This window comes from Andrographis paniculata, unplaced genomic scaffold, assembly GCF_009805555.1.
Source record: "Andrographis paniculata isolate CXL003 unplaced genomic scaffold, ASM980555v1 Contig62END, whole genome shotgun sequence".
NCBI lineage: Eukaryota > Viridiplantae > Streptophyta > Magnoliopsida > Lamiales > Acanthaceae > Andrographis > Andrographis paniculata.
The window spans coordinates 1,144,985-1,166,214 of NW_026137598.1; the positions used below are offsets into that span (position 1 = coordinate 1,144,985).

The window sequence follows — 21,230 nt, forward strand, 5'->3', positions numbered from 1 at the left end:
ATGTTTCCATGCTGAAACGTGTCATTTCTGATCACCCAGTGGAAGCCCAGTTACCGGAGTCCTTGGAGCTCCAGAAAATACCCTTATTCGAGCCCGAGGCACTTTTAGACTGACATGTTCAAAGGCGCGACGACAACCTCACACCTCATGTTTTGATACGTTGGCATGGACTCACGGATGAGAATGCCACTTGGATTGATGAGGAGGAATTGCGCCTCCAATTTCCTGACTTCCACCTTGAGGACAAGGCGGTTTTCAAGAGGGATGGAGTTGTTATGGAGCCGGGTAAGATGAAAGTTTACACTAGAAGGGGGAAGAAGGACCATACTCATCTCGGGCTGATCGTGGCGCAGGAGTGAATACTTAATTGTTAATTATTATTCTATCTTTTTATTATTTCTTTATTATTTTATTTCCCTTTTAACTCTTGAACTATGAGTCTTGAGTTTGGCTCATAAGTCCACCTATATATATGGCGCATCTAAGTCATGTTAGATTAGGCAGTCATTATTTTGATTTTGATTACAGAGCGAATTGATTTTTCTCTGGTACTCTATTTCCTTGATTCGAATAAATTCTCTTCGAAAACCCTAAGTCATAACACAATCATCATATATCCATTCATTTCATAGCACAGATATTATTATTAGCTTAGCATTAGCATTAGTATGCAGTGCTGAAGTAAGTTTCGAGCACATTAGCTGCCAATATCTGTAGCACTCTAGCGTTGTTATTCCCGACACAGCGCGGCGTCTTGAACTGGCTCACCGCTGCTCCCATCTCCACAAAATGATCCATTATCTTGTGGAACGTCCCTCTCTTGAGTATGCGCAGCTCCAACGGCCCGATGGCCTTCACCTTGCGCGACCCCATGTACCCGGCGTCCACGAATGATTTGTCCAGACAGTTGCAGCATTCCTCCAGAGTCTCCTCACTCGCTTTCCCGCTGATTTCCCAGTAGATTATGTAGTGCCCTGGATCCGTCGATGTGTCTGCCAAGCTCGTGAAGTCCATCACTTCTAGCTTCTCCTTCGCCAGGAGCTTTGCTGCTGATTCCACGGCTAGTTGCAAGTCCTTCTCGGTGTTCTTGTCGATGTTGATGTTGAGGAGAAGGTTCCTCCTGCACATGAACTGGAGCTCCGGGGTCGAGTTGTGGAATCCTCGGACCTTCACCACGTCGCCTAGCTTGTATCGGTACAGACCTGAACGCACAGCATCAACATGAGCTACACTTTGATGTACAATTGATACATTTGAGCTGAGTGAGGCGAGGGGAGGGTAGGCTACCTACCTGCGAAGTTGGTGAGAATGACCTCATAATCCTTGCCCACCTCCACCTCAGTTAGCCCTACCGTAGGGTGGGGCTCCTCCACCACCCACGGGTCTTTATCCAAAGGAACAAACTCGAAGTACCCAATGTTGGGGAGGACAGCAAAAGTGGCCATCTCTGGGGGCAGCTTAGGATTCACATTTGCCCCAATCCATCCTTCGGAGGATCCATAGTCTGCACTCAGCAACGGCACATCTCCGGCGTAGTGCCTCAGCTTCTTCAGATACGGCTCCATCGACCCTGTCATAATCCCATACACATATTTCACATTTGGGAACATCTCCGGGATCAGTCCATACCAGTTGCTCAGCCCCATGCACTTGCTACGGATCGTCTCGGCCAGCTCCGGGTCGGGCCTCAGCAGCTTTGCCATGGAGGATCGGATGGACTCCGACGTGATCTGGCTGTTCAGCGAGCCTTCCTGGATGTCGTTCGCCAGCTCTTCCCAAACCTGCTCGAAGCTACGGAAGGCGTGGACGATGCTGTGGGCGAATGTCGACGACACGACCTGTATTTCGTCGCGGAACAGAAGGCCGCAGAGGAGGTGGCAGTAGAGGGATTGATGGAATGTGTCGCCAAAAATCACCTCGTCGGGGCTGCAACACGGCATCTGCATCACCCGCATTGTTTTCTTGAACTCGATGTTGCGGTACACATTGGTTGTGGCAGTCCCGGCGCGGAGCCCTCCTTTGGTGATGAACTGCTTGCTGCCGTAGATGAACTGCAGTGCCTTTCCATTCTCGATCGGATACTCTCTGTGTGAAGTCGGGGATGGGATATGTTTAGTGTCGTTTGGTGTTGAAATCAACATGCGTGAAACACGAGGCAATAGAAGACACTTTTGGGAAAGAATCGAATAGACTAGTTACCTGTTCCGAAAGGCAAAGGATGTCTTGTATATCTGCATAGTATTGTCAATCAATTCGTCGTTGAAGGGAACGTATTTTGGCTTCCCTTGGCTGGTACCAGAGCTGCAAGAACGTCCAAATACATCAGTCGCCAACATGGACCAGATAGTTAAACAGATCAAATCGGGACCAGTTGATCATTTAGCATGAATAATGATGTATCAGATTGTCAGCATTCTACTAATGATCCGACAACCTATAATAAGATGCTCGCTCTACGGGAAATAAAAAAAAAAAAAATCATCAATTGTGTAAACAAAGGGAAAATCTAGTATATATGTAAGCACCACAGAACATCAGAGACTCTTGGAGCTACTACCATTTTCCCACCTAAGAATATCTCAGGGAAGCATAACATATCACTGCAGGCAACAATGGAAGGAATGTCTAAAAGGATTGAGTGAGTACCTCAAGGAGATTGTAGTGATTGGTTTTCTGGTGAGAATTGATGCATTTTGGCCTTCGGCGATTCGACAAATGTACGGTTCCAAGTCCTTGTGAGTGACGAGAGGCACGCATGCCTTGTAACTCTCAGGATCTGTTCTCCCATCAAGTCCACATTTCCGCAAATACTCTGTTCCGCCATTTTCTTCCAGGATTTTCCTCAAAGTCTCCCTCTGTACTCTCCCTGCATCCTTGGTTAACTCCTCAAATTCCTCGATGATCGTCTCTGAAACGCATCTCGCGTCCATTTTCTCCAACATATTCCCTGACGGGTCGAGACTGCAAATTTAAGGCCAAATCTGAATCATTAAAATGATAAACTTTCCAACTGAATATTAAATGACGCGTTTACTAATTATTCACCAACTTAATCATTAGTGGTGAAATTTCACAACCGACTCATAAATATGAATTTATCACCTGCAAGTTTATGACCAAATCTGAATCATAAAATGATGAAGTGACCAAACAATAGCAAATTTGCCAACTGAATCATAAAGATGAATTTTCTGCACTTTTTCTTGGACTTTTAAAAACCAAAAACTAAATAACAGGATCGCTGTAGATGGTGGAAATTGTTGTTACAAAGAATGATAGGCCTAATGTTGAATCAAGCTGCGCGTGAGATTCTATGATTTCTATGGTCATGGTAAAGGTCAAAAAATCTGTGATTTCGAAAAGTAAAAGTGCTAACTTAGAATAGATAGATAGATAGTAACAATAAATGCTGCATAGTAGGTATCTTGAGACCCAACAAGGAGATTCTTCCATAGTTGTAAACACAACAGATTTGACCCGAGGTTGATTTGGAGGGAAAAAAAGTCATGATTAAATAACACTGTACATACGAATCAATCAAAAAATTGGTTAGATTCAATGCACAAGTAGGATAAAAGTCACCTAAAAATTTGTAGATATCGATGATGAATGATGAAAAGGACGTATAACTCAACTCGGAATTTACAATTGCACAAAAATACAAGTCGAGAAAAGAAAAAACAGAACATTCAATTCAAATCATTGTAGGTCAGCAATTATTTCACCAATAAGAAAAATTAGTCTTCTGCTACAGCTGAATAAAACAACAAGACGCGAACAGCAACTCCCAAGTCATAATCACCCCATAAACGGACTTTCAAAAATCGAACGATTCTCAGCATGAATCTGAAGAAATCCGGATCAAAATTATTGACACGAACCCATACCTTTCGATCAGCACGTTAAAATCCTCCCCCTTCCGGACCGAATAGGAAAACGCCTCAACAAAGGTGAAATTCACCTGCAATTAATTATCCAATACAGCAGCGAAGGTTCCGCGGAATGCAGAATCGGTTATCCCAGCAGCTGATTCACTGCCAGTGCGTGTTCTGCGTGAGAGAGAGGGAGAAAAAGCTTTGGAATTGGAGGGAAATGGCGCAGCTAGCTAGCAGAGAAGCTGTGGTGTTCTACTGACTTAGGTACACACTGCACCCACAGATATATATATACACACATACACGCACACACACATATATTGCGCACGCGCGCGCCCGCACAAGTGCAGAACATGCGGGGCTGTGAAATACCGAGAATACCCCTCGGCGATGGTGGGGTTGGAGACTTGTGGAGTGGACAATTCCGGCCGGGCCTTGTCACGATGCAAAATGGATAATGACGTACGCATCCATTATTTGCGGAAAGCTGAAACAAAAATTAAAAATTAAAAATTAAAATTAAAATTAAAAGTTATGTTGATGGGAAAAAATAATAAAAAATCATCTGGACTATTTATTTAATTGCTTCTCTTTCCAATTTATTTATACTACCTTCATTTGTATGTATTGGTTTACCAGTTTTAACTTTTCTGTCCCAAATAAATACTTTGTTTTTCTATCATTTACATTTGTATCTACTATTTTCTCTTCTTTACTAAATTGTCTATTTGTCATTTTTAATTTGTTCAAATTTAAAAATTTTATTTTTTAAAAAAATTAATATTTAACTAAATATTAAAATATTCTACTTTATACTTTTTTATATTATTTTTCAAGGATATAATAAATATTATATTACTTTTTTACACATATATAAAAAAATGCTAATTTATTTTAATTCACGTACAAAAGTCAAATAAAAAATTTATCAGTGAACGAAGAAAATATTCCTTTTTATTCTTTCATCTAAAAATACTCATTTTTTTAGTAAAAATTATACTATTTTTTATATTTTTATTATAATAAATAACAAAAAAAAATATACATTCACGTTAAAATTGGTGCCCAAAAATTTGAACACATTCTTATGTGACAAAATAAATAAAAAATTATAATATTTTAATATAAAAGTAGAATAGATAAAAATAAAAATTGTTTATAAAATTTTATTAAATAATTATTAAGAAAGTAATTGATTAAAATAGATAAGGTAAATGAAAAATTAATTATTATATAATAAAATTGTAAATAGATGTTTGTTCTTTTACTATTTTAAACCAAAATGAACACTATTTATTTAACATAATTTTCAATAAAATACATTATTTTTTTATAAAAAATCACATCAAAAAACTATTAAAATAAAAACTCAAATTAACACCTCATTTCAAATCAGTTTTAAACCAAAAAAGAATATTTACCATTTTTGTCCGTTTCAAAACAACAGTCTTATTTTTATAAATAATCATGTCACCATAAAACTATCCCTACTTTTTTATTTTTATTACACGATTTCCATTACTTTTTACACTAATACACTCACAAAGACAAATAAGTCTTTTATCCATATTTTTTACCAACTACCAATATACTATCAATATTTCTTAAATCTCGTGTACAACCTAATTAAGATTATATTTATAGGACGGATAAAGTATTATATTTTAGAGAACAACAATAAAATTAACATAATCATCCGAAACCGAAGAAATAGTAAAAATATATTGATTAAAATACACTCCCTCGGTAGGATATTTATTTATTTATTTACATAGTTTAAAAATAAAAGAATTTTAATTGTAGTAATAGTTAAAAGTAATATAAAAGATATTTTCAATCTTACTTCTAAATATAAAAATAGTGATATAATTATAAAAATGTAAAAATTAAGAAAAATTGTATTGAATTAGAAAGTCCACAATTACTAAAATGAAAAATATATATATTATGGACACAAAAATATAGTGAAATATATATATATTTTTATACGAAATGGAAAGAGTTTTTAAAAGGAGAATAGTTAAATTACAAAATAAGATACTCTCTTCGTCTCACTCCAAACGAGTCTTTTAGGGTTTTGTAGTAAATTAAAAAATAATAATATTTTATTGATTAGTAAAAACGTATAAAAGGTTCTGACATTTTTGCTATTTGACTTTAGAGATAAAGTAAGGGTTTGTTCGTTTGAAGAATTTTAACAAAATCCTATTATTCATCCAAAAATTTTCCCCCAAAAACATCAAATGAAACACCTATTTTTCATTTTTTATATTATACTAAAAATTAATTTTACATTCAAAACATCACATCAACACCTATTTATATCACATCATGCAACTATTCAAATTCAAAATTTTTACTATTAAAATCCCAACTCAAAATCCAAAACCCCCAAACAAACACACCCTAATTGTATTTGTAATGATATGTTTATAATTTATATAAAAATTAAGGATATTTTAGTATTATTGAATAATTATTTTAATTAAAATAAAAAATAAATACTTTGAAGCGTGGAACGGACGAAAATTATAAAAAAAAAAAGTACAATTAGGACGGAGAGAATAGCAAATATTAATAAGAAACAACACATTGACCAAAAACATCTTTAAAGGTATAGTAGGTAGATTATAAAATAAAATAATATTGCCTTGTCTTATACTCCCTCCATTTCGAATAAATTGTCTATGTTACTGTAAATACGGGAATTTAGATCAAGTATAATTAATAAGTAATTAAAAAATATATTAAGTAAAAATAATTATAAATTAAGATTAACATAATTAAATAATTTAATTAAGATTAAAAATAATAAATTATAAAATTTAAAATGTAATTAAAATATATAATTATATTTAAAAAAAAGACAATGATAAATTATGTAGAAATGATCAAAATAAAAATTGTAAATAATTTATGTGATTACAAAAGAAGTATCTATTACTATATTTTTATTATTTTACTTGTTCCAAATTAATTGTTCTATTATCATAAATAGTCATATTATTACAAAATTATCTATATTTTTTTTATTATTATATGAATATCACTAATTTTTATATCTATATAAAAATACATAATTGCAAAACAAAATGAACATATAACTATTATTTTGCATTTACCATAATAAAGTATTAATATTTTTTCAATTTTATATCATAAAAGTATGTATGAACTTATTGACATGAGACTAAAATGATATATTAATGATCTTAAATAAAATATAATAATATTTTATTAATGTGCGAAAGTTGTAATTACTAAATTAAAAGATTAATATATTGATTATATACAATCCGAAATAATAAAATAGATATAATGACCATAGACGGATAATATAACATTTTAGATCGAAAAAGATATGTGATAAATAATACTGCCTCCATCTCGCAATAAGGGTGGCGTTTGCTTTTTACACGTAAATTTTTTAATATTAGTATTATATTGGATTGTAGTAAAAAAGACAAAAATACCCCTATTAGTATGGTGTAATATAAAAGTAATGACATTTGTGTAATATACTGTAAGTTGAAAGAATATTTATTATGTGAAGTAGGTAGTACAATTACTAAATTAGGAAATGGTAACCTTGTTTTGGGACGGACGAAAATAAAAAATAGTAAAATTTCAATGGAACGGAGAGAGCATAACATTTTAAATCGAAAGTTATAATTTTGATACGATGTTTATAAGAGAAAATATCATCTGTCAAATCTATGTAAATCTGCTGGACACAAAGACTGATTAATAAATAATAGTATTTTAATATTAAAGTGTGATAGGTAAAAAATAATTTAGGATTATTATGAGAAAATTATTAAAGACTAAATAAAAAAAAATGATTGAGTAATTAAAAAAAATAGTGACAAATTAATTATTAATTATTAAAATAGGAGTATAATAAAATTAGAAATAAATAAAAATATTTATTATAAATAGAATAGACATAAATTTAATGATCAATTAAAAAATAAATAATAACATAATTTTAATACAGGGATACTAATATAATAGTATTTCAAATGGAAATCTATTTATTACAAATAGAATTCGATCCCATTTGTCAGATATAATATGAACACGCCCGTGTTTGGTAATAAAGACAGCCTAATTAAAAAGAGATGTGTTCTGAAACGATACATAACACGGTCTAGAAAATCAAGAGAATCGAATATATTATTTTGTCTATATAAGGTAGTTAAAGTGATAATGTGATTCTCCTGTTTAGTAGCGAGGTCCAGGGAGTCGTACACCAGATGGGGGGCGCCCGCAATTGAATAATGTGTGGACTTCTACACAATAAATGACAACGGTGTTGAGGTCCAGCCCGGACTAAGAATAACAGGCAGCACATGCAGTTTCCCATCCAACGGTGTGTTTGGTTGATTATTTTATTTTTTCGTTGAAACTTATTGGCTGAAATATATTTAATTAAATAATTATTTTATAATGCAATATATATATATATATATATATTAAATAGTTTTTAAAATTATCTTTCAATTAAATAATTTAAAGTAATTATTATTTTATTAAAAAAATAAAAATTTATATAATAAATAAATAAAAATATTTATATTTTAATAAACTATTAATATAAATTATTTTTAAAGAAAATAAGTTTATTTATTTATTAGAGATTTAATAGATTTACTTGTACAATTTTTCACCTTAATTTAATATTTTATTTTTTAAAAAAATATTAAATTTAACATGTATTTTTTATTTATTATATTACATTAAAATTTAATTTTATATTCAAAATATCACATCAATATATATTTATATCAAACCAAACAATTATTTCAATTAAAATTTTTACTATTCAAAATCAAAATAAAAAATAAAAAACTTACAAGTAAGCACGGATATTTGGTTTCACTGTAAATTACAATAATCAAATTTGGTTCCATTAAATTTTTTTGGATAGTTCTTTCTCATTCTAAATAAAAATAATCAAAATATTATAAAATTTTTATTAAAAATTGCTAAATAAATTATAGAAAATATAGAAAAAATATTAGCAAATTAATATTATTTATGAAAATATGGATAATTAATAAAATTGTAAATGTATAAAGGCTTAGTTTGTCAAGTGTTGTAGTTTGAGATATTATGTTGTGTGATGTATAAAAATTATATCGGTAATATAAAAAATAATACTCCCTCCGTCCTATAACAAAGTATCCATTTTTTCATTTTAGTCCGTCCCATAACAAAATATCCATTTCTTTTTTTTAGTAACTGTACTATTTACCTAACATTACAAATACCCTTACAACTTACAATATATTACACAAATGTCATTACCTTTATATCGCACATACTAATAAGGTTATTTTAGTCATTTCTACTTTAATTCTACTACATCCCAATATAATGCTAGTATTTCGAAAACTATGTGCAAAAAGAAAATGGATATTTAGTTATGGGATAGAGGGAGTATAATACGTTGAATTATTAACTTTTGTAAGAGAATAGAATATAAACATTATACATATATACTTTAATAATAAAAGAAAAAAGTATATACATATTTTTTTTAGAATAATTATTAAATTTAATATTTATTTTTTAGTAAAGAATGTTTTAAAATATATACCTAAAAACAAGTGCTTTCCTTCTAATTTTTTCATCCTCTTGTTCTATAGTTTAAAAAACATATGTTAGAACTGTTGTTAATTTCAAAATTAAAATTCGACCGACTACTATAAGCAATAAATTTAATTATATAAAAAATAAAAACAAAAATATAAGAAATAAAACGAGCTAAAGAAAAAAGAGGAATTTGTGTCGACGGGCAGGGCAGGAGGGCAGCGGAAAACTTCTTTGTGCATTGAGTCGTAAGCCGCATGAACTCTTAACGGCAGAATAATATATACCGTTGATAATGTGGGGCCCATTATCATATACGGTCCAGATGTGCCAGAGACTTCATACGACTTGTGTGATATGGGACGGCAGGTTTTGTTTTCGGCTCATGTGTTGGTACTGTCCCTTGTTTTTGGTCTAAGTTGAATTTGTTGATTTGATTTCTATTTCGATTTTTTTTGTTTATGAATTATTTATTTATTTAAATAATAATTTAATATAAAATTTTTGTATAAAAAAAATAATACTCCCTCCGTCCCGTTGGAAGGGTGGCGTTTGTTTTTTTCACGTAGATTTTTTAATATTTGTATTATATTATATTGTAGTAAAAAAAAGATAAAAATACCCCTATTAGTATGGTGTAATATAAAAGTAATGGCATCTGTGTAATATATTGTAAGTTGAAAGAGTACTTATTATGTTAAGTAGGTAGTACAATTACTAAATTAGGAAATGGTAACCTTGTTTTGGGACGGACGAAAATGAAAAATAGTAATCTTTCAATGGGACGGAGGGAGTACTGCATTTTTAAATTAAACAGTAGGATAAAAAATACTCCCTCTGTCCCAATGTAATAGTGTTGTTTACCATTTTTGTTCGTTTCAAAACAATACTCTCATTTCTATAAATAATCATATATTTATAAACCCACCCTTACTTTTTCATTATTATTACATAATTGCCACTATTTTTTACACTAATACACTCACAAGGGCAAAATTTTTTTTTACCCGTACTTTTTACCCACTACCAATATAATATCAATATTCCTTAAATCCCGTGCCAAACACCATACAGTATAATTATGGACGGAGGGAGTATTAAAAAGAACAAAACTTAAGGTTTGTTGAGTTTTGATTTGAAATTGAAATTTTTATTTGAAATATTAACTTTGTCCGGCTCTATGGGCCACATATAATTTTTGCTTGTTGATATTTGAATATTAATTATTATATAAAAACGCAGTACAAATCAATGAAAATTGAAAAAAAATACTTTGATTGGTGTTTTATAATACTAATATAATGACACTTGTACAAAAAAAGTATACAAAGTATAATACTCCCTTTATCCCATATCTATGTATTCATTTGCTTTTTGTACGAAATTTTAAAAATATTAATATTATATTGAGATATAGTAGGAATAAAGTAAAAATGACTAAAATGACCTTATTAGTATTTTGTGATATACATGTAATGATGGTATTTGTGTAACATATTAGACGTTGTAAGGGTATTTGTAATATTAGATAGGTAATACATTTACTAAAAAATGAAATTGATACTTTGTTATGGGACATACCAAAATGAAAAATGAATACTTTGTTATCGGACGGAGCGAATAATATTTTTAATATTAAATAAAATGAAGCAATTACATAATAATAATAATAAAACACCCATGTTAGCTTTGTTTATTTTTAGATTTTGGATTAAATTTTTAATATTTCTATTTTTTTCTTTAGAAATATCTTTTTTCGCCCCAATTCAAACTATCATTTTTATGATTTTAGTTTGTCTCATTTAAAGTATCACTTTGAAATAATTATACACTAATATTGAAATACTCTTAATTTTTATTTAAATTTAAAATATATCATTATTTACAATATTTTATATATAAAGTCGATGAATAAAAATGTCAAAGTCTCTTACACACTTTCATTAATTAATAAAATATTATTATTTTTTAATCTATTACAAAATACAAAAGAGTATATTCGAGTGAGAGAAAGAGTATCAAACAAACACTTATATTTTTTGTTTTTTCAAATTATAAAAAGAAGTAGTAATATATAGATATATCACATCATAAGTTATTTTCAATATTCAAAACTCAACCCCAACTCTAATAATCTTCGTCCAGTCAAGTGTGTAGCTGAGCCATCTTTTAGGATTCTTGAAGGTGAGAGTTTTCATCCTTATGGTGCGTGAGTATATGTGTGAAAAAAAAAAAAAAAAAAACACCCTATATCTAAACCCAAATCCACCCAAATATTTTGTTATTTATTTTTAGGCAAAATCAATTATAACTCATGCGTACATTTTGAAATTCAACGTAAATTCTTATATACTTAAAAAATTGTATTGTGCCATAGGAGTAACTCAAAATCCTTTTATTTATTTCTCTTCTCAATAAACAAAAGGTTTATGTATAAAACTTCCTATATTTCAAGAAAATTAGATTATGTTATTTATAAATAAATAAAAATATTTTTTTAAATTTAATTATATTATATCAAATTTTATTTTCTACAAAATAATATTCATATTGTATATATTTTAACGACATATAATATTTAAAATATATATTCTAAAATTTTTTAATCATATATATTAATTTTTATTTTAAAATATCAAAATCACCACTCATATAAAAATAAATAAACTAATATCATAAATCTTATTATTAATTTACTAAGGGGGTGTACTCAATCTTATTATTAATTTAAAAGTCTTTTAAATTCGAGGTATTCAATCAAGACTTTTAAAAGTTTTTAAAATCTTGAGGTATTCAATACATACTTCTAAAAGTCTTTTAAAATTTTGAGATATTCAACAATGAAAATCTATGGATATTAATGGATTTTAATGAAAAATTGTGAAAATTTTGTATAGGGTAGAATATCTTTTGATCAACGGACATTTTGATGGATTCTTTAAATTATTATTATTATTGTTGTTATTGTTGTTGTTGTTGTTGTTGTGATAAATAATATGATAATATTTACTAATACTATTATAATTTTTAATAAAAATAATAATTTAAAAGTAAAATATATTAGCAAATTATTATGAATTTTTTTAATATATATTTTTATATTATAAATATAATTTTAAAAAATATTACTATTATAATAAGTATGTATTACTGTCGTCTTTTATTTTAAATTATCGAATATAATATATTGTCCTTTCGGTGTAATTTTCATTTTTCAATTATCGAATACACTATATTATCATTCCGATGACGGAGAAATAGATATTTAAATATATTTCTTTTGTTGAACCGTTAATTTATACTTATTTATATATTTATTTTAATATATATATTTTTTTTTAAATCGTAAATTATATTTTTTATTTGATTTATATACGCATTTACTTTTTATGTAAAAAAAATATATAAATAGTAATAACAATAACTAATAAAGAAATTTAAAACTAATTTGATATATTAAATGATAATATAATACTAAAATTATAAAATTAAAATTAATAATCTACAATATAGTAGTGTTACAGATGTTACAATATTTTTACATTAATAATAATTATATATTATTTCTTAATATTAATTTTATTTTATTAATAATTATATATTATATTTATTAAATTTGTGTTGGATATAAATTTATATAATTAATATATATTCATAAAAAATTATTTTACAATCCTACAAAATACATATAAATTCATATAGAATTCAATAAAATCTATAGAAATCTATCTAAATCAATTACTAAAATCCATCAAATCAGCGTAGACTCTGTCGATTTTCTAAATCCACATAAATTCATAGACTTTTTAAAATTTTAAAAAATTTATTAAAATCTCAATTGAATACACCCCCTAAATCTTACTATCTTAATTATTATTAATTTACTAAATCTCACTATCTTAAATATGGTGTTACAAACCAAAAATATCACTTTAATTGAGATTGAGGGGATTTATTTTTACAAGAAATTACAGTAACCGCAAAGTAAAAAAATAAAAATAAATTAAATGCCACGTACCAAAAGAACAAAACCTTTAAAATATGATTTAATTTTTTTATTATGTAATTTAAGTTATTTTATATATTAAAAATTAAAATCCAAATTACTATTCAAAGAATATTTTTATACAATGTTCTAATTCTTTTATAAAATTATTATACACAATATCTATTTTACACAATATTATATTTAATGATTATTTTATTAAAAAGATATCTAAATCAACATGAGAAACATAAAATAAAATAAAATAAAATAACATGGAGAGAACACACCATTGTTGATGTATTTGATTGTCTTCTTTCTTGCTTCTTTTAAGATATCATACGATTTACAACATACACAATAGCAAAAATAAATCAACTAACAATGTCTAGTTTGCAGAAAATTAGGTTTGGCCCGAGAATTTACTCAGAACGCATTCGACAAATAAAAATTGCGGATTCTTACGTTATAAAAAAAAAATTAAACAATGAATGTTCCACCTCTGTGCCGTCATTCTGTCTCAACTCTTCATTTGTCAAACTATTGTAAATCAAGTGGTGAGATATCCCTCGTCAGAGGTGGATCTAGGCAGGGGGCAAGGGGCCCCCCTCCTCCCACCCATCCTTTTTTATTTTATTTTATTTTATTTTAATGTATATAATATTTATATAAAAAGAATTGAATAAATTTAAAATATACTATTTTTTTTTCTATAAAATGTATTTGTTTGGGTATTGAATTTTGAATAATAAAAAATTTATATTTAAATATTTAAAGTAAAATTTTCTACTACCAATCGATGTCAAACAATATTAAAATACATATTACAATATGTAATTGATATTGTTGTAGTTTGTTATTTGGCACGACTTTTAAGGCTCCCGACAATGTAGAAGATGTACGTGGAAAACGAAAAGCTCCTCAAATTAAAGCCTTAAGATCCGATATTTTCTCCATTTATTTTACCAAGAAAGCGACTGAGGTAAGTAATTGCTTTCAAAGTTATTTGTAATTATTGTTCTAAAGTTTATAATACAAAAAAGGAGGAGGATATGGAACATTTACACTCCATATCGAGAAGAAACACCCTTCTAAAATTGGAATAACTACATCACAAACACAAATTCGATGACAAATGCCGTCATCCATTTCCAAAATTGGAGATGAGGTAAGTACCCATACTTTATTTAAATATAGTGATATTACTGCTAGAAGAGAATTAACTAAGTTAGTTTGTTCTAAACATCTTTTTAGATTTGCAAATGATTTACGCTTGGAAAAATGGGTTACTAATGCTTACAATTCTTCGGCTAGAAGAATTTCACGCTCAACACTCACCCGTGATATTGATATAATGGTTGGTGAATGGAAATAAGAATTAATTAATATTTTTAATAATTTACAGAATAAAGTTTCTATATGTTCGGATGTTTGGAGTGATCATTGGCAAGAACATCATTATATTGACATTACATGTCATTGGATTGATAACTCATGGACATTACAAAAACGTTTAATTGCATATAGAGAATTTGATGTAGAACACACCGCAACAAATATTTCTCACAAGATACGATCTATTTTGCAAGAATATAATTTACTTACAAAAACTTTTCAATTTCATTTGATAATGCAAGTGCTAATACGGCTAGTTTGAATTCTCTTATTGAATATTGTCAACCATCAATTGGTGGTAAATTTTTTCATATTAGGTATTTTTGTCATATTTTAAATTTATGTGTTCAAGATGGTTTATCTTATTTGAAAGAGCATGTAAATCCTATTAAACAAACAATTTCTTATCTAGTAAGACATGCCTCGTTATTGAAACGATGGAAAAGATATTGTAGACAAAATAATTTACAACCAAAAAAATTTTTGCTTGATGTTTCAACTCGATGGAATTCTACTTATAAAATGCTACATGGTTCATATGAATATAGAAATGCACTATGTGATTTTTTCTCACGAGAAGCATGTGAATGTGGTTTAACTTTATTTCCACAACAATGGGATTCATGTTCAAATTTGTGTGAAATATTACAAGTTTTTTATAACGCTACTGCTGAATTATCTGGTATTTATTATCCTATTTCTAATTTGGCTATAGATCATTGTGTTAAAATTGCTTTAATATTAAATGAATCTTCAAATAGTTTGATTCAAAATGCTATTGCTTCTATGAAACTTAAATGGTTTAAATATTTTTTATATTTACCTGATATATTTTTAGTTGCTAAAATACTTGATCCTAAAGTAATATTAGATGGAGTAGAACAATTGCTAACATATTATTACGACTCATTATTTCCTGAAAAAGATAATGAAACCCCTAACCCTATTTCAATTGCATATGGTGCAAAACAACTTTTAATTGATATTTATAGAGAATATAAACAACAATTTGATGCTTGTAGAATTGATCCTAACCAAAATATAGATACTAGTTCTAATGTTTCTTGTACTGATAGTTTATCTCAACCTTCGCAACTTTCACTTTTTTATGATTTTTATAATGTACGAGGACGTAAACGTTCTAATGAAATTTCAAACTCATATTTAGAATTAGAAACTTATTTAACAACAACTTTGGAATATAGTGAAAGTGAATTAGAAGAATTTGATATTTTAAAATGGCGGTCTAAAAGAGCATCTACTTATAAAATAATGACACCAATTGCAAAAGAAATACTTGCTTGTCCTGTGTCAACTGTAGCCGTTGAAAAAGTTTTTAGTATGGATGGTCATACATTAAGTGCTAGACGTTTTAAATTAACCGTTGACCATTTAGAAAATCAATGTTTACTTGATGATCGGGTAAAAGCTGAAGATAGAAGTCAATGTGAACCTAATAATAAGAATTCAAGTGATGATCTTCAAAATATAACCAAAACTGATTATTAAAATTTATTAACTTTAGGTATATCTATATTAGTATATAATATTTAAAACTTAAAAGAACTACGTGGGCTTTGATTCCAATTGAATACGTAGCCAACATAAATTTAAACTTCTAAATTAGATTTCCTAAGTTTAAATTTTTTAGATAAATCTAAATTAGAAATTTAAAATTATGCCCAAGCCCTCTTAATTAAACACAACTTAATTTCTTAAATAAAATATTTACTAACATAGCATAATAGGAGCATATATAAAATCATAATCATAAGTAAAAAAAAAGAAAAAAAGAAAAAAAAAAGGTAAAATTTTGTAATCGAAAATCTAAATTATCATTTAGATAATTTAATTGTTTACACTTTACATAAATAATTCTTTTAAAATTTATAATACTATTAATAACATAAGGACTAAGGTGATAAGAATTATAAAATTGAATTGTTTTTTAAAATACTTAAAGAATTTTGAATAATTATTATTTATATATTTATATTTACATCTTTTTTTATAAAATAGTTATTTAAATACTTTGTTGTTTACTTGAAATTTGAAATAAAATTTTAAAAAAAAAACAAAAAAAATTGTTCTAAAATTGTAAAAATAAATAATAAAATCAAATAAATATTTAAAAAGTCAATAATATTTGGAGTTTGGATCATCTAATTAAATAATTTATAAGTTTAAATTCTAATATAAATTAAATAAAAAATAATCTTATCTTAAACAAAATAAATTTTAATTTCCAATAGTGTGATTTAATTTAAAAATTAACTTATTAAATAATTGTATAAATTATAAATGTATTCTTAATTCTTAATTAATAAATTGATATATAATTATTTTATAAAAAAAAGTATTATTTATACAATTTTTCAAAAAATAAAAAAATTTAGTAAATTAAAATCGGAATCAAAATTAATTGTAAAAATTAATATTAAGAAAAAATCAGAAAAAGAAGTATATAAACCGACGGTTCAAATCGTAATCGGCGGTTTTTAAATCGAAACCGTCGATTTATAAACCGTAATCGAAATCGTCAAACTGTAACCGAAATCGTTATTCGGACGGTTCGGTTTCGGTTTGAAATTCTGGCAAATCGTAACTAGCGATTTGTAACCGTAACCAGTGGTTTGAACCGTTTGGGCAAGTCTAAACCGGAGGTGACATGTGCGCCCCGTGACAGTATTCCGGCGATGACTGAGTATTTCCGAAATTAAAAAATAAAAAATAAATTTTTTACTTTGGTCCAATTGGACTAAATTAAAGATTTAGTCCAATTGGACCAAATTACAAAATTCAACAAAATAAATTAGAACACACCCACACAGTCGAGCCTTAGTTCTTTTCTCTCTCGTCGATCGTGAATCCTCCTCTCGCCCACGAACTTTCCTCCCGCCCACGGATCACTGCTTTCGTCGTTTGGCTAGATTCCCACCGGCAAACCGGACCACCGCGTGGCCTTACGATCCCACGCGAGCATCTGGTTCGATTTTTCTATCGTCGCCCCACATTCGACGGAAATGAGCCCTCATCCGGTAAAACCGCACTCGTATTCCACAATATTTGGTAGAGTTTGTAGATTTTGAGTCTTGGGCTAAATGCTTTTATATTGACATGTTTATCTTAGGTAGCCAACATGTGATTTGTGTTGTGGTTGTCTTTTTGTCCTTGTCGGTTTTAAAGGTTGCTAGAATGCCCCCCTCCTCCCCTCCAATTTAAAAATATTTTCATTTTATATTTTGTATATTTTGTATTTTCTATTCTTACTGTCGAGGTGTGCAATGTTAACATTTCTAATAGTTTTTTTAATCAAAATTGTAGGTACTCCATTGTTAGGGTTACTCTTTTGCACGGAGGTTATATTTTTCGAACACCAACTCTCAAATACATCGGAGAGGGGGGGGGGGAGCATTTCCTTTGATACAGTAGAGGGTCAATCCCTTGATCTCGCGTGTTTACGAATATATGCAATTTCAGCTGGTGTAGGAGATGATTTGGATGTTAAATTTTTCTTCTTTAAGGATGGTATGTATATTCAAGTTGTGAATAAGGAAACTCTTAGGCAATATTCACTGGAACATGTAGGTCAGGAGGGTGATGATGTTGTTGTTTTTGTCGAAGTAAAAGTCGAAATTGAAGGGACTGATTGTGATGAGAATGATAGTGAATACGTCATGTCTTATTCCCTAGATGATAGTGATGATGATTTGCTTGAGGATTACGTGGATGAGGGGAGCTGTGGCGAGGTCGACATAGGCTTGGAATTGATAGAGAAGGCAGACACAGGGGTTGACAGAGTGAGGGATGTTGAGGTGGAGGGGGAAGGAGAAGAGGGTGAAATTGATGGTGGCATGACAAATGTCGGTAGTGAAAGGGAGTTGGATCTCAATAATTAATCTGAAAGGGACATGTTGGAGTCGGATAATGAGTTGATGAAGTTGGGGGAGTCGGATGATGAAGGTTCGAGAAGTCATCCGTTTTGTAGTTTTTGTGAAGTAGATTTATTTGAACCTAATCTTGAAATATGAATGAGGTTTTCAAGTAAGAATGAGATGAAAGACGCGGTAAATACATATGCGGTGGTGAACCGGAGAGAAATTAGATTTCCTCGGATCGATAAAAAGATATTGTATGCTATTTGTGGGGATGCAAATTGTAAATGAAAGATTTATGGCCAGGCGACGGATGATGGTATAGGTTTTGAAATCTCTATTTTTCACGACGAGCACACATGTGAGAAACGGTTTAATGTTAAGAATATGAAGACTAAGTGGTTGAGTGAGAAGTATGCGAAGAAGTTTAAATCAGACCCCAAAAGAGCAATGAAAGGATTTCGTATAGATGTCATCAATGAGTTGCGTGTGAATGTAAACAAAGACATTGCATATTAGATGAAAAAAAAAACATTAAAGCAATTGAAAGGTGATGCAACTCAACAATACAACAGATTATGGGATTATGCCAATGCCTTGAGATAGGACAATCCAGGTTCAACGGTGGTGTTGGGTACCAAGGATGGGGATTTATTTGATAGAATGTATATTTGTTTGGATGCCTTGAAGAGGGGCTTCAAGGTTGGCTGCTGGCCATTTATTGGGGTTGATGGTTGCCATCTTTGGACAGAGTATGGCAGACTCCTTCTTACGGTTGTTGATGTCGATCGAAACAATTGTATTTACCCTATTGCACATGCATCAATTTCGAGCGAGACAAGAGAAACATGGAAATGGTTTCTTACTTTGGTTAAGATGGATCTGGAAATTGAGAGCTAAGAGGTTTGTTTTATGTCTGATAAGCAGAAGGGCTTGGTTAATGCCATGTTAGATGTGTTATCGGGCAAGGAGCATCGTTGTTGTGTGAGGCATTTACACAACAACTTTATGGCAGGTGGGTTCAAGAGAACAACGCTTAAGAATGCATTGTGGAAGGCTGCTAGAGCAGCAACAACGGGGGAGTTTCGGGCACAGATGCAAGGAGTGAAAGATCTCGATCATAAGGTTTGGGAGTGGCTAGAGGGGAAGCCCAGTGAGGAGTGGACCATATCGCATTTTAAGCTCTTCTCAAAATGTGATCTTCACGTGAATAATTTGTGCGGAAGTTTTAATAATTGTATTTCAGATGCAAAGGATAGACATATAATTACGATTTTTTAGGATATAATGGTTTATTTGATGAAACGGCTACAGAAGCATCGAGACTGTGCATTATGAAAGTGGGAAAATATGGAGATTTGCTCTAAAATTAAGAAGTTACTTCGAAGGAATAGGGAGAAGGTGGGGGAGTGTATTCCGATCAAATCTGGCGACAGGCACTACCAAATTTCTTGTGTTGATGGGAGCCAATATAACGTCGATTTGGGAGAGAAGACATGTACTTGTCGACTATGGCATTAAGTCGCATTCCATGTCAACATACAATTTCAGCGATTGGAAATCAAGGATCAGATGCAATGACCTATGTTGACCGCTACTACTTGGTGGTTTCGTACAATCGGGTTTGCGTATTCTTCAGAAAAGCGTTGAGCAGTGAGTTATTCTGGGATCCGACCAATATTCTTCCCCAAAACCGTCAGCAGTGCACCGGAATGTAGGCAAGTCAAAAAAATAGCGGCGACGTGAGCCAGGAGAAGGCAAAAAAAGGTTGTGCACTCAAGGAAGGCACATCGATTCTTAAAAAGAGCCAGAAAATAGTTAAGTGCGGGACTTGTGGCACTGTAGGCCATAACTCCACACACTGTCCTACACGCCACCTAGACGAGGTAGATACAGAACCTCGTATAACTTTCAATAATTCTATAATTTTACCTTTTATTTTGGAACTAACCAATGGTTACCCGTATAAAATTCCACCCATGATGAGTATGCTCAAAACACAGACAATCCTGATGTGCCATTGTAGAGAAATGTAAGTGTTGTTGTAGATGAATTTTTTGTTGTTCCTTTGATGTAAACATACTGTGTTTTCGACATATTTTTATTTTTAGGTAAGAACCCGGAATATTTCCTTATGAACATCGCCCAACACCTTAATAGAAGGTTTCTATGGGACAGTGCGTGTTGCCGATAAGGGTTGAGAGTGAAACTATTGAGGTAAGTCCATCATCCTATAACTTTCGACTAATAAGAATATTCTTGAAAATAGGTATAATTGTGTTATTAAATGCAACAACCGCTTGACGAACCAAACGTAAGCCAAGCACCGGTGGAAGTCGTCACACAAGAGTCCATTACACGTGGCAGTCCGCGTTTGGTAAAATTGTTTATTCAATTACATATTTATTCATTTATCAGTCGCTTATATTATATGAATACTCTTGTGTATCAACTTATTACAATTGGTAGAAAAAATGTAAGGGCAAACGACCTATATAATGCAAG

At 30.0% G+C, this 21,230-nt stretch overlaps 1 protein-coding gene across 2 annotated transcripts; it reads right to left on the reverse strand.

The window, feature by feature from the left end:
- Nucleotides 1–598: 598 nt before the first annotated feature.
- On the reverse strand, nucleotides 599–4,153 carry LOC127261193 (jasmonoyl--L-amino acid synthetase JAR4). 2 transcript variants are annotated; one of them, XM_051289429.1, is made up of 5 exons: nucleotides 3,888–4,153; nucleotides 2,647–2,961; nucleotides 2,200–2,301; nucleotides 1,292–2,085; nucleotides 599–1,202 (listed from the first exon to the last, which is right to left on the reverse strand). In XM_051289429.1, the coding sequence occupies exons 2-5, from the start codon at nucleotides 2,940–2,942 to the stop codon at nucleotides 664–666; spliced, it is 1,731 nt and encodes a 576-aa protein (XP_051145386.1). In that variant the 5' UTR covers nucleotides 2,943–2,961; nucleotides 3,888–4,153; the 3' UTR covers nucleotides 599–663. The 2 variants fall into 2 exon arrangements, with proteins under 2 accessions (XP_051145386.1, XP_051145387.1); XM_051289430.1 differs by lacking the exon at nucleotides 3,888–4,153 and adding an exon at nucleotides 3,103–3,499.
- Between the last annotated feature and the right edge of the window lie 17,077 nt (nucleotides 4,154–21,230).

Coding starts and splice junctions, on each gene's coding strand:
- LOC127261193 (XM_051289429.1), bottom strand. CDS start 2,942: ATGTTGGAGAAAATGGACGCGAGATGCGTTTCAGAGACGATCATCGAG. Junction 2,302..2,646: donor ATCACTACAATCTCCTTGAG/GTACTCACTCAA, acceptor ACGTTCTTGCAG/CTCTGGTACCAGCCAAGGGA. Junction 2,086..2,199: donor TCCTTTGCCTTTCGGAACAG/GTAACTAGTCTA, acceptor GACTTCACACAG/AGAGTATCCGATCGAGAATG.